The following is a 15,379-nucleotide window of genomic DNA, read 5'->3' as shown; positions in this document are numbered from 1 at the left end:
TCATTAGTTATTCAGTGCATGCTGCCTCCATCCAGCAAATGTGACAGATTTCACACAGCCGCTTCAAACAAACACAGCCTCATACCCAACACTCCAGTCTCTCTTAGCCCTCCAAACTTCTGCATGGCTTTGATAGCGTTGGTCAGGGCCTCCTTGGTCTGAAGCTGGCCAGTCACGGGATCGGGTGGCGGGAGGTACCCAAACTTACTCAGCCAGTCCTGGAAGGAAACAGAATACATCTGAATACAGGGTACATCGGGTCAACAGAGTTTACTCAGATACTTCACGGATATTAAGCATCCTAAAACTGCTATGAAGGTTGGAGGCTCTTTGGGTTTTCTGCTTTAGATATTGCACTTTGATATACAATCCTACCTGGACAATTGTTTTGCATAAGTTATTTTTTTGTTCCTCCATGAGCATGTATATGTCTTGGTAAACACTGATCAGTGAAAGTCTAATATTAGCAAAAAACTGATCCACTTTCTCAACCATTCACTATTGTGCTTTAAAAATGTTGAAATATGATGGAGTCATTACGATATACCTCTAATTATTTATTACATACTTGTTGCAGTCCTCTATATTTTGCAGTAATGGAACTGAGTAAGACTATCATAATCACAACATGTTGTGATAGTCTGTATCAGTGAGCTGCATATTGATTTTGATGTAGCTGAACAGTTTCATCAGCAACTATAGTCAAAATATAATATATACAAAGATGTAAAAAAGTCCAACCTCTTTCAGTTCTAAAATTGATGTATAAGGACATAATAAACAAAACATCTGGTCCATAACAGGTCTTAAAATTAGCCAAATAAACCTGAGATATACAATAATACAACATATTACACCGTGTCATTATTTATTTGAGAAAATTATGCCAGTGTGTGAAATATTATGTACACCCTTATTGCTTCCATATGAATTAAGAGGTTAAGTAACAGTCAGGTGCTGCTGTAATCAAATGCACTTGATTAACTGATCATTAGGAAGTGTTTACAAAAGCAGTTTGCTGGTCTGGAGCAATCAGGTGTGTTTTAACACAATGCCAAGCAGGAAAAAAAACCTCAGCAATGATCCTAAAGAAGCAGTTGTCAGTGCCTATAAATCTGGGAAATGTTATGAGGGAATTTCCAAGCAATTTGGAGTCCATCATTTTAAAGTGAGAAAGATTATTCGAATGTTGAAAACAAAACAAAAAAGTAATGGACATCCCAGCATATTCACCCCAAGCAAATTCCCAACTATAAGACTTCTGGAATGGATGAGAGTCAGATGTTTAATCATGATGCACAGAACCACATTGGGTAAAAACCAAACATAATATATCAGCAGAAACACTCCATACTCTATCAGATATATTGGTGGAGGGGTGATGATTTAGCCTGCCACAGGAGCTGGGGACCTTGAGTGCTTCTATGTACCAAAGTATTCAATAGTCAAAAGTGAAACTATCTGTATGACAGCTAAAGCTTTGACCTAAATTGTGTCACACAACAGGACAATAATCCCAAGAACAGCAGTAAACCTCCAACAGAACGACTGAAAAAGAAAAGAATCAATATGTTTTAATGGCTCTTTCAAAGTCTAGACCTAAGCTGTGGTGGGACTTTTATAGAGCTTTGCATAAATAAAACCACAAACCACAATGACCTGATACAACATTGTAAAAAACAAAAACAAAAGACCAGAATCCCTCCAGAATGATATGAGAGACTAATAAAGTCAAACAGAAAACAATTACTTCAAGTTATTGCTGATAAAACGGTTACAAGCAACTGACACTGGGGTGTACTTAATTATCCACACACTTTCTGCATTATGGCTAATTCTTGTTAAATAAATGATGACTGCATCTCTATTTATCTTGGGGACCAGTGAAGTGGCTGCCAATCAGCGCACTCCAGTCAATTTGAATAGATTTGAAACATCTAAGATGTGACAGGTGAAAGCATCCGAGCTGCAACTTGAGTACTCCTCTATTCCCTTCTCTTTCCGACCAGAGCTCTTTTGTTGTCTTGGCACCTTGATTTTTTTTTTTAATTATTATTTTCCTTTCTTTTGTCTTATCTCCACTAACGCCTCCTCCTCCATTCTTCTGTCCGGACAGACAATAAGAGATAGCAGATTTGAAATAGGTTTTTGATCAGCACTCATCAGAGGTGAGTGACAGAGATCGATAGCGAGGTATCTTTTCTGTACCGACAACACTGGGAAAATCCCATTAACTGAATGACTTCGCTTTAGTGAAGCACTTTGCTCCCTGATTACTTCCCTCCTCATCCTTGGCTTTGCTTTCTGTCCAGAGGACTTGGAAAAAGTTTACAGGGGAATTGAGCTGACCCTCAACAACAGTGCAGAAGATAAGAAACAATAACAATTTCCCGAAAGGATGTAATGTCATGGGTAAGTGGAAGAGGTCAAAGAATTTAAAATAGTTAAATTGACTGTGTGACTCAAGAGACAATATCAGTGGTGATTTTCTCCCATAAAAAAGTGCAATCAGCTTATGATTGCCTATAGTTACCTTTTATTTCCAGTGGCCTTGTGCGAGGCAGGATGAGTCATTTCTACAATTGCCCCAGAATAAAATAAATGTATTTATGTTCAAGTGACAAAGCCCCCTAAGGGCCACGGTAATTATGATGGGGCAAAGAAAGTAGCAGAAGGCGAGGAGAGGTTTCTGGAACAATTTCACCTTCATCTCATGTGCAGCGAGATGAGGATAAAATCTAAAGGGGTTAAAGCTCCAGGAAAACTTGTGATAAATAGAATAAATTTATAACATGACCAACAAATTTTGGTTTGTGGCCTTTTTTATGACCATGAAGGGCAAAGAAGGTACTCAGATGCAGTAGACAACTGTTCACTTTCAGTTTCAGATGAAAAGTCAGCATTTTGTGATTTAACCATGACAGTAACCTATTATAACCTCAAAATAACTATTAAAGTTAAATTTAAATTAATAAATGTTTGGTTAACTGACAACACAACCTTTCCCTAAACATAAGCCGACTAGTTTGTGCTTAAAACCAGCTAGATTTATAAATACACTGTTTTAACTGCCAAATTATCTGTAGCACATCTGTTGTCATCACATGAGTCCTATCAGGGGGTGTGAACAAGCAGTTCTTACCTCCAGTTGAAAAATATATCCAAAACAAAACCTGCCAAAAGCTACAGATTCTTTAATTTGTTAAGGCTCACATCAAAAGAAACAAAATCCCCAAAAGAACCACCGAGCTACAGCTTTTAATGACAGCTGTATTCCAAGTAAAAGACACAAAGAGTTCAATTGTTCTTGTGTAATTCTTGCATTAAGTCTGTTTTATGTTGATAATATCCTCCCAAGTGGTACCAAATAAATGATTTGCTAAAATTGTAATGTAGTTAGTCCTCGCCTTAGCCGATAGGGTTCACGACAATCTTCCAGATGTCTCAATAAGGCAAATAATTTTAAAAAGAATAAATAGTAAAAATAAATATGTTAGGTTTTACAGGATTTAAAACTCTTCACAGGTTACGCTTTTGTTATATACTAGACACCAAGAAGTTGAATAATAAGCGTATTTAAACCGACAAAAAAAAAAAAGTAAAACTCAAATTCAGCAGTATCCATAGTACTCCACAGCTCCAAAGCTAGACACAACAGGAATAAATTCATATAAATTGTGGCAAGTGGTGGGACATCTCTTTGCAAACAATGCAAAACTACATACCAGCAAAAATCTATTCATAGCATATACTTTGAGGATACTTTTTTTCCTTTTGATTGGCCAAATGCTTCACGCATATTTTGCACCCAAATGTGCTACTGTAAATGACTGTGAGTGTGCAGAACATAACACTTACTCTTCTCACTATTAATAAACTAATATACATCTTCTAAATAGTTGTGTACTGTACTCTTGAAGGTTGCACCTAACCTGTCCAAGTTACCTGTCCAAACAACAACAACAAAAAAAGACACACACAAAATGAAACTGTGTAAGGACTGGATAACAACTTTGCATACAGAAAAAGAAAATATTCCACTCTGTCAGTCAAAGCTTAAAGATGCAATTGCAGCTGTAAAAACAATGAAGGAAGACAGAGAACAGCTTAAATAATTTAAAACACATTTCAAATTTAATATACTGAAAAAACAATCATGCTACCTCAGCCTTAAAATAAAGAATCAAGTGTGGGAGAATAAGGGAGAATCTGCCATGCTCTCCAAATCTCTGATTAACTCTAAAAGGACAGATGGCCCTTTTCTTTAATATCTAATGAAGCTTATGCACAAGTTCAATAAGGAAGATCTCTAATCACTCATCCGCCTGCTTTCCTGGATGTTCAGCGACTAGTCTATTCTTTACATTGCTTCCATTTTCCCACACTGTCAAACTTAGCGATGACACCAATGCAATAGTCCAATTATTTTCTTGCCTGCCTTCTCCGTTACATTCTGTGGACTTTAAATCTCAGTGCTTTTCTGCCATTCTACCTTTCTGACACTCATTTGTTCCACCCGCATACTGCCCATTTCCACCTCATCCTGGTCACTGAGAGCTCCATCCAAGCCTCCATCATCTTCACCACCACCAGCGTCTAGACTCCAAGCAGTCCTGCCCTGATTCATAAGACAGCTGGGATTCTGTTCAGCTGTGGTTGGTCATTGAAGTCTAATTGCCAGTTTAAGAGAACTTGGTATCCCAAATAAATCATCTGCAATTCTTCCAAATGATCTCTCCTATTAAAATTAAGTTGAACATAACATATTGCACCTTATTTATGATGCAAACAAGGTGATTACAAATGAAAACAGGAGGCGTGATCTTGTTTTGCATCTTTTTGATGAACAACACAGAAGAGCACTTACACTGGTGGAAACTGCCACATTACAAGGTAAAAACAGCAACAACGGTGCTACCTACACTATGTCACTGCCCAGGCAATCTTGGTATTGTAGTCCTTGTGACAACCCATCTTAGCTACACCCTCAATTCTGAAGACTGGCAACACTATTAGTTTTAAGCCTTAGATTAGATTTAGATTAGCATTAGATATGACAATTGCAATTATGACAATTATTGAACTTGCAAGCAATCGTAACATCACCTCACCCTCAACTTCTTATCATTACTTAAAAAGTAACGATAAAGGTTATATTACCGTACTATACCAGTGTTGAATATAGACCTGCAGTCTTGGGTGGTCTCATTATTTGTCCAGCTAATGTAGTATGCTTTGAATTCTTGCATTTGTGAGTTCTTCCTCCGAGAAACTTTCACCATCATTTCCATTTCAGGTGTCCTCTGGTTCTGACAATTCCTCTTCTTCTTCCATGGCAAGTCTATGGTTTCCTCGGGGATATCCTTGTACTTTGTTGTTCTGTCAGATCTCAACTATTTTATTCTACAACATGCTCCCGCTTGTGTAATGATGTTATAGGATCTTGGTTCCTCTCGGACTCTCACAAATATCAATGGCTGCCATATGTTGACTGTTCCCATGAATACTTTAATGCATACCTACCTCTCTGAAGTGCAAGAACCAAAGCTGTTTTATTGAAGCACCATTTCTGCTGTGCCTGTCTGCTCATCCACCTTTCAATCCCTGTGTTTCTCCCTCGTGCCAATCTGCCTTTAACCAGTTTGAGCTAATCTCTCTTTCTCAGCTGCATGAAACAGTCTGCAAGGTCAAGTCTACCAACTGTTCCACTGACGCTATTCCCTCTCGTCTTCTGAAGCAGGTCCTGGACTCAGTTGGACCTGTCCTTCTGGTCCTGATCAATGCCTGTCTCAGCTCTGGTTGTTTCCCAACACTTTTCAAGCATGCTGTTGTTCAACCTCTCCTCAAAAAGCCTAACCTGGATCCATCTATACTCTCTAATTATAGGCCCATCTCCAATCTGCCCTTTCTGTCCAAAGTACTGGAATGAGTTGTCCTCAGGCAGCTCCAGTCATTTTTAGACAACAACAGTCTCTATGAGAAGTTTCAGTCTGGTTTTAGAGCTCGTCACAGCACTGAAACCGCCTTACTGAGAGTTTTTAATGATTTGCTTTTAACTGTAGACTCTGGTTGTGCTGCTGTCCTAGTAACCTTAGACCTGACAGCAGCCTTCGACACTGTTGATCACAACATACTGTTATCCCGCCTAGAACACTGTGTCGGTTAAAAAGGTACTGTTTTAAAGTTTTTCCAGTCCTACCTGGATAACAGGAGTTTTTCTGTTCACCTCGGTGAACTGTCATCTCCCAGAGCTCCTTTAACTTGTGGTGTACCTCAGGGGTCCATTCTAGGCCCCCTGTTGTTTATTCTGTATTTGCTCCCTCTGGGCGATGTGCTGCGCAAACATAACGTGTCCTTCCACTCCTTTGCTGATGACATTCAGATCTACCTCCCTCTGAGGTTAGACTGTAAGGACTCTCTGCAGCCGTTATTCTCCTGTCTGTCTGACATTAAGACTTGGATGGCTCTCAACTTTCTACATCTAAATGAAAGTAAAACTGAAGTCATTGTGTTTGGGCTTCCTAAAGACCCCAACCTTTCCTTTGATTTTATGGGACCCCTAACTTCTGAATGTACTTCCTCCATTAAGAGCCTCGGTGTTACTTTTGACAGTGCTTTTAAATTTGATAAACAAATCAGCTCCATAGTCAAGGGATCTTTTTATCATCCACGGATTTTAGCTAAAGTCAAGTCCTACCTGTGCAGGAACGATCTAGAAAGGGTGGTCCATGCTTTTATTACTTCACGGCTGGACTACTGTAACTCCCTTTATGCTGGTATAGATCGTTCCTGTCTGCATCGCCTCCAACTGGTGCAGAACGTTGCTGCTCGCATGCTGACCGGTTCCAAAAAGAGAGACCACATCACTGCGGTCCTCTGCTCTCTCCACTGGCTCCCAGTTGCTTTTAGGATTGATTTTAAAATTTTACTGCTGGTTTTTAAGGTTCTTAACGGTACTGCACCTTCTTACCTGGCAGAGCTTCTTAGCATTTACCGCCCCAGGAGATCTTTGAGGTCAGCAGACCTGATGCTTTTAGATGTTCCCAGGTACAGATTAAAGACTAGGGGAGAGAGGGCTTTTGCTGTGGCTGCACCCAGACTGTGGAACAGTTTACCTCCTCACATCAGACTCTCCACAAGCCTAGGAACTTTTAAAACTGCTCTTAAAATTCACCTCTTCTCATTGGCTTTTAGCAAGGTTTAACTTATTGTTTCAACTTATTGTTTTATCAGTGAGGTGTTTTATGTACTTGTGTTTTATTGTATTTTATATTTGTATTTTATTGTACAGCACTTTGGTCAGCCTTGGTTGTTTTTAAATGTGCTTTATAAATAAACTTGATGGGACCACTGGTGTAAGTGTAGCTCTGGACCACAGAACGCTGCTTGTAAGGAGCTTTGCAGGTGAAAGAGTATTCCAAAGAGTAGCCCGGTGGACTGGTACCTTCCCCATAGTGTGTTGAATGCACACATGTCGACATGTTTCTTCTAGTTTTACTTGTGAGTATCCCTCTTTCTTACTGAGGCTTATGATGTATGCAAAAGTGCTGGCTCTGCATGACTTTGTTCATGTCTTTTGAGTCCAAGCAAAGCTGATGTGGACCTTTTTACACACACGTCCAGGCTGGTAACCCATTGTTGACTTTGTGACGTTGTGTATCAGACTCCTCTTTTTTAGGTGCTGAATGTCTCTTTCAGCCTATCCATGAGTGAAAATGGTATTTTCTGGTGGCAGCGCACAACTGCTGGGATGCTTATGTTTGCACAGGTCTGATTCACACCAGAAAACTCACCTAGGTCCTCAAACACAACTGCATCAGCTCTTTCCTGACGGTGGTGGCCTCTGATGTACCATGGTGTTAATTCTTTTGATGAGACCTAATTTCACACGTCTGCACCCAGTAGCAGTACAGTTGATGCCGTTGTGGCAAAACTAAACCTAACACGTAGCACAAGCAAGCACAGCTTACCTGGAGACTCCTTTAAGTCTGCTGTGTGCCCCTCCAAAATCTATGAGCACTGTGTCAACATACTGTAGTTCATACTTCACTCCCAGTCTACCTGCAATAGTCCGTGATAGCACATTAGCGTCAGCACCAGTGTCCATCTTAATGTTGACAGTCTGTTCTCGTATGGGCAGATTTGTGAACCAGCAAGTTTGAGGCCAATTTGATGAATTTTTCCTATAAACAATGACTCTGTGCTTGGACTGATGGCTTTGCCTTGCTGACACTTTCCTCTATGGCAGGCTTTCTCGTTTGGCTCTCGGTGAAGGCAGTCGCACTTTTTCTCCTCTCCTCCTTCCCCTTATCTTCCCTGCTTAGCCTCTTGTGTCCTTGTCTTGTCTCGTGTGTATTACTTTTCCCTGGAACATTCTCTCACAGTCTGTTCTCTAAACCTAAAAGAGAATTATGGATTTGATCAACTGGTCTCTGAATGCTATTGACACCCTTTTCTCAACGAGAAGTCTGGGCTCGGGAGAGCCCGAGTGCCCTGGAGGGACTTTCCCTGCCGGATACACGATGGACGGGTGGCAGAAATGGAGGGTCGTGTGCCTGGCGGGACTGTCGATCGAGGACGCTGAAGATATCTACCTATTCGGAACCATGATAACAGGGTTCTTACTGATCTGAGCTGGCTTGGCCCTGGCTTATCAGAGAATTAAGAAAGCGGAACCGGCTGTTCAAACCCCCCCAAGGCTGCCCGCTGGGATTGAAACGATGGGACGAGGCGCGACTTCTCAGAACGGGCTCATTGAAAGCAGCATGGTTAAGACCTTGGAGACGCTTACAGCTGCCGTGAAGACTCAGAATAACACCTCCGAGCATATACTGGGTTACATCAAGGAGAGGCCTGCTCAAAATGACACCTTTGAGCAAAAGTTGGATTACATCGCAGAACAGCTCACTGCAGTCGTGAGTTCTCAGAATCGGCTATCTGAGCAAAAGAATGACAAGACCACGGAACGGAAGTTTGATACCATCATGGGGAAGCTCGTGGTTCTCTAATGGAAGATTGAGAGACCAGTGTCGGAGTGTTAAAGAACAGCTTTGAGATTCTCCTGAGCTGCTCGCATAAAAGAAAAATCAACAACATCAACATCATAATGCGGATACCTCCTCGGCGCCAGCTGTGGGCTGAAGGCTGGAGCCGAACAAAAACTCCCTGATAACGACTGTGTTTTGACTGTTCTTCCCACTCTATGCAAGGCCACCTGGGTTGGCTGGTAGACTGTTTACTTAGCCTGATAGGGCAAAGGACACTGTCTCAGCTGAACTATGGACACGGACACACACATACACTTACACTGACAAGCACTCATACATCCCCCCTCCCCTTCCAATGCCTTCGATGCTTGTTGCCTCCTGGGGAACACGAGGCGGGTCTGGGCCCGCGCTGGAGAGTCGGTGCAGTGGCACGATGGCTGCTGTGTTGCCTGGGATTACTCCTCATCCCCTACCCAACCCTGTTGCTGGTCATGTGGTCCATAATGTTGTACTGTGGACATTTATGTGCTTTCTGTGCAGAGGAGTTTTTTTGTTTCCTGTTCTCATGCTGTCCTCCTATAGCCCAGCATGAGTAGAGGTCTCTTTTTTTCCTCTTGTACTTTCCCATTGTAGTGTACATTTCAGTATTTTTTTCTGTAATGCAACCGTTCTCTGACTTGTATCCCCATGTGATGTCTGTGTAGTGTGTGTAAGGTCGGGGGCCGGTTCATTCCACTGCAGGGCAGCCTGCCACTGCATGTGGTGAATAAAATTTGAACTTGAACTTGAACTTTATTGCTTGTACAGTGCTTGTGCCACCTGACTTGACTTTCCTGTGTTGTTGTTGACCTCCTTCTGCACAATCTGCAGATTACCTTTGTCAGGTCGAAACAAAGGTGGTGGCCAGTAGCGGGTAATGTAGTCTCCTGTTTATCACACTAAACACAGGTTTGTCCCTCATCGTTAGAGCTTCAGTTTCTTTAAATTCAGTTTTGTGCTCTCTGTCACAGTTCAGTCACAAATTTGTCTATTCATGCCCCTTCCTCAAATTGATGAAGCTAGAATTTATGTCTTTTAAATACAGTGTTCCTCCTTGAAATACAAAAAGCTTAAATAGCTTTCAAAATATTGACAAAGCGTCTGGATCTACGTACATGATAAATGACCAGTGTGTTGTATATCCCACCTTCTTGGCATTCAGACCTGTCACTGAGCCCAATTTTTCCCCAGATTCCCAGTCGAATCTTACTGTAAATCCCAGATCCAGAACAACTGCAAGATCTCCATGCTATCATTCACTCACTGGCTCAGAATATTGTGTAGTTCTTCATTTACCATGCTAAAGCAAGGAGGCAGAATATATCTTTAGTTCTACTTTATGAACAACACAGAATGGTAGTGACACTTTCGTGGCCCCCTACACACACTTTACACGGCAACAATAATGGAAATCATGAAAAGCCAGGCATTCTGGGTATTGTAGCCACTTTTTAAAAAAACTACAGAACATAGACAGATAAACAATACACATGCAAATATACACTTACACAAGAATTGTGTCTAACACCGTTGTAGCAGTGTGCTGCATCACAAGTAAGAGACCGTTAGTAAAATCTTTGATGCTATGGCTGTAACTCGTTTGCCTCATGTTTGCAGCAATGTTTTGATAGCTGTGTAGTGTTCTGCATAAAATAGGAGTGTGTGCTCCTACTTTTCTTGAAAAGGAACTGTAAACCGTATCTGAAGAATATTCTGTGTGTCATAAAGTTCAACAAACTGCTTCAAGGGGCAAAATCTTTTAGAAAACTTCTATTTTTTCACTGTCATTATAGTATTCTTGAGACTGTGGAAGCAAAACAGTGGAGGCAAATAAAAGTTGTCAAGAAAAAGGCTTCAAAGTCATCTTGAGAAGAATTTAATCTCTCTGGCAAAGATTTCTTAACTTTATTAACCATTTAACCTTGAGTCACACTTATTTGAATCACCTGCCTTATTGTATGCACACCATGTCTGTAGGATAAAGGCTTTAAAGTGACAATTACATTGGTTGAGATCGAACAAAAAAAAGGTTTTGCAAATCTGTGTCTGCCTTTTAATCAGTTTATACTTCAAATGTGTTTGTAAGTCAGGTTTTAGTGAAAAAAAAACATCCTGAAAGTGAAGGCAAGCTCAGCTTTTGCTCAGATCTGCCTATGATCAGCAAACTCAGATAATCAATCAAAATGAAAGTCAACTCTGCACAATAGAGCTGGGAAAAAAAAATCACCAGGCATCCCGTTTTGATCTGAATTATGTAAAATTAAAGAAAGATTTGTAGCCGTAATGCAATAGTGTTAATTAAACACACTACCAAGATCAGTGAACACCACAATCAAGTAAACGTGATAATGACTAGACGGTCACAACAGTACAGCATGTTCCTATTTTAAATTCAAAGTTGATAAGATACAGTGTTCTTTTGCTATCCGACTGCCTCAGTCATTCTTCAGATGCAATAAAAGACAAGAGAGACACACACTCCATTGCATACAAACAAGCTGCTTTTCAGTGACAAAGAAATATGATCATCAGTGTTGCTGTGTGATGAGTCGAGTGGGTCGCACGCAAGATAGTGACACCCTTAAATGATGGGGCAATTTCTTTTCTATGTGTAATCTGAGAGCACGTACCGAAAACTGTGACAGTACATTCCACACCCAAACAAACAAAACTTTATCTGCTTTCTTCATGTAGTGAAGTCACAGCACCGGCTCTGCTGCAGTCCAGCAGCACTGGAGCTGGTATTCATTCCCTTCAGCTGGACAAATGCTTGCTGACGTGGGGGCTTGACCCCATGTCCCAGCTCAGGCCCAGGAGGTCCATATCACTTAGGCTCCTTGCTTCTCAAATAACCTACTCAGTGTTATTATTCACTTTGCTTCTCCAGACCTTTCCAAAAATAAAGTATTATGTGCTAAGTAATTGTAGTAAGTGCTATCTTTTCCCACACTTTTCCTACACTCTGGCCACTTTACAAGCATAAGGTTTAATACAAATATCTAATCAGCCCGTCATTTGGCAGCAACAGCAAATGGATTTAGGCATATAAATATGTTCAAAAAGACCAGCTGAAATTCAAAAGGATCATCAGACTGAGGAAGAAAGAATCAGAGAATCATCCAAAAAAGAGAAAATATTCCGTGAGCAGCAGTTCTCTAGGTGAAAATGCCTTGGTGATGCCAGAGGTCAGAGGAGAATGGCCAGACTGCCTTGAGCTGAGAGGACAGCAACAGTAATTTAAACAACCACTTGTTAGTGGCGAGCTATGCACAACATATTAAATTCTCAAGCAAATAGGCTACAGCAGCAGAAGACAACTGAGTGCCACTCCTGTCAGCTAATAACAGGAAACTGAGGCTAGAGTCTGAGTATTGATTTCTGCAGGACATTTGGATGGTAGGCTCAGGATTTGACTCAGACAACAAAAAAAGCATGGATCGATCCTGCCTTGTATCAACAGTTCGGACTGTTGGTGGCGTAATTGTTTGGGGGATTCTTTTTTTGGCTGTTTAGTACCAACTGGGCATTGTTGCTGAACACAGCCTACCTGAATATTGTTGCTGACCACAGTGTACCCATTTTCTGATGGCTCCTTCCAGCAGGATAAAACACTATGTCAAAAAACTCAGATAATTTCAAACTGCTTTCTTGAACATGACAGTGAGTTCACTGTACTCAAATGGCCTCCTCACTCACCAGATCTGAAACCAACAGAGCATCTTTGGGATGGGAGAGCTACATCATTTATGTGCATCTGGCAAATCAGCAACAAATGTGAGATGTTATCATATCAATGTGAAATTTCTCTTTATTTATTCAGAATAATATGCCATCAAAATTTGAAATGAAGTAACATGGAGCTAGAGTGGGAAGCACTTCCTGAACTGAATTCAAACAATACTATGCAGCTTACACAAAATCGCGTATTTTCTGCTTAAAGTCCTTGTAAACAATTTCTTAATCAGCTCCTTACCGTGAGCTTTTGGGTCTTTAAACCTTAATTGTTGAGTCATTTCAGTTTAGTAGTTCTGTAAATTGTACAGACAAATAATCAAAACTTTAAAGGAGTCGGTCTTCAGGGTTAAACTTTATATAAGAAATTGCCATTTTGTGCATCCAGTACTGAGCAGAAAGATCCGAAAACATGCACCCAGATTGTTTTCTCATTTCGCTGCATCAACATAAAGTATTATCAATCTAAGCAACACTTCCTCACTGTCAGTACGACATATACTTATATCAGCCTCTATATACTTCATGGGAGACGGAGCTACACTGATGTACTTCACAGTGGTGCAATTAACCAGCCTTAGACTTGTCTAATGTACCATCTACTACAAGAGCTGTCAGTGCTCCCAGCTTGTAACTTGAATGAGTGATGTGACTCTCTGACTTCTTTAGTCTGTGCTTACTTCTTACGTTTTTTCACATCATGGATACCTTGAGTCCAGTGGGTGGCTAGTGCAATCATATAATGTTAAACAATAGAAGGCTCACAGATTCTACTGCTTTTACTGGGGTTGATTCTTCTCTATGATATCGCTTGGCATTGTTTATAATTAGTAAGCAGGAAACTGTTTCACAAAATCTGTGGCATGAGATCACTTTCTCTTCTGTTGATTTTTCTTCTGTTGATTTTTTTTTTATTGGACTGGATTTTGAAGCTGAGTGTTGATATAAGAAATTTGACACATGCTAGAAATGAGGAGTGGCTCAAAACTTTTGCACGGTATTCTATTACTAAAAGACTTTAAACCATACTTAATTTATCCATGGTTTAAAAGTCAATGATCTTTGATTAACTTATGTTTCTATGTATATGTAAATATTTGCACAACACATTGTACATTTTCATACATCTCATATAAACAAAATAACAAGCAGAACTTTATTTAGTACTGCTGTTCCTAACTACACTTGCATATTATGGAATTAAAAATTAAATGATAACTAAACAGAAATATTTGGATGCATGTGAAAAGAAATTTTTGATAGAGACGCAAATCCAAACTCTCATTAAACTTCCAGCACATGTGCTGGTAGTTTAAGACCCATGACAGAAAACAAGATGAGATACAATGTATTAAAGGATTCTGGATATATTGAACACATGTTAATTTTGAACCTAAATTATCTTCCCATGACGTATGGCGGGAAACTGCAGAATAAAAAATGCTTTGAGATTAAACAAACACATAAATCCACAAAACCAATGTTGCAATTATGGATCTAAAAAGTATTTAAGGTAGTTGATTACCTACCTGAGTATAGACTCTCTCCAAGCTGACGCAGTTCATTAAACCATGTATGCACATTCCTTACTTAAAGGCTCATGCACGCATTTAAGCCTCTTATTTGTAACTACATTAAAACATTAATTTAGGAGACACTTATCTTCTGCCATTACAGGATCTGACACACACTTAGTCTGTGCTAGAGAGAGAGAGTAGTGAGAGAATGTTGCATTGAGATCAAAATAGCCAACATCTGTTCTCATCTCATTAAAGTTTATGTCACTAGTGTGGTATTGACAGGATATTACAGCATGATGTATTTTTAGTATTTATGTTTAGAGCTTGTTGGAGATAGGAGTCTGCACAGTCTGACACAGAAAATAACCTAGATGTAGCCTAATTAAATGACTGCGAACAGAGAAAAACAAAGTGAGACAACTGTTCATTGTCTTCCTGAAACTGTGCTGCTTGTTCAAGCAAAGCAAAAGTTGGTGCTGCACTAAAAGTCAAGATTCATGCGCGTGAGACATAATTTGGGCTCATAATTAAAGCGCAGCCAAATTGCTGATCTGTCAGTTATTAGTGAAGTGTTTGAAACAGCAGGGGGTTGAGACAAAAAGGCTGTGTGGAAAGATAGGAGAGGACAAGTGAATGATTTTGACAGGAAAGCTATTTAGCTGGTTACATGTGATTTCACTTTCATGTGTTTTGCAGCAGAAAAAGAGATTCGTCTCACCCTCTCCTCCCAGATGGATGGACGAAAACTAAATTCTCAAAATAAGCTGGCTTAATAAAAAGGTACTTTTCTCCTCCCTCAGTTTGGACCTTTTTCATACAGAGCACTTTTTATCACCTCACAACTAAACATTTCTATTTCCAAAGTTTGACTACGGTGGATAGCTGTTAAAATGTGATTTTGTGTTTGCCTCATGCTGATTCTGTACACTCTGTTGGTGAGTCTCCTATGGGGCTGGCTGTTTAACCTTCTTTATGGCTCATGTTTGCTTCCCATTCCCCACCTTGTGAACGGTGCTGGTCGACAAATATGACGCTTTTGCAAAGCACGCTTTGTTGTTGTTTGATTAAGTTGTAACCTCACATCTCACATAGGCGCCGCTG

General features: G+C 40.2%; 1 protein-coding gene across 1 annotated transcript in view; it reads right to left on the bottom strand.

Moving 5' to 3' along the window:
- Positions 1 to 15,379, bottom strand: part of LOC146383596 (matrix metalloproteinase-17-like) — an 89,937-nt gene that overhangs the window by 54,436 nt on the left and 20,122 nt on the right. The window contains exon 2 of the mRNA XM_084934928.1: positions 86 to 218. Coding sequence (XP_084791054.1) covers positions 86 to 218 — 133 coding nt within the window. The remainder of the gene's footprint in view (positions 1 to 85; positions 219 to 15,379) is intronic.

This window comes from Perissodus microlepis, chromosome 7 (assembly GCF_051167445.1).
Source record: "Perissodus microlepis isolate ML-2025 ecotype Zambia chromosome 7, ASM5116744v1, whole genome shotgun sequence".
Classification (NCBI taxonomy): Eukaryota; Metazoa; Chordata; class Actinopteri; order Cichliformes; family Cichlidae; genus Perissodus; species Perissodus microlepis.
The sequence above is the reverse complement of the archived record's forward strand: the minus strand, read 5'-3'. Positions and strand labels throughout refer to the sequence as shown.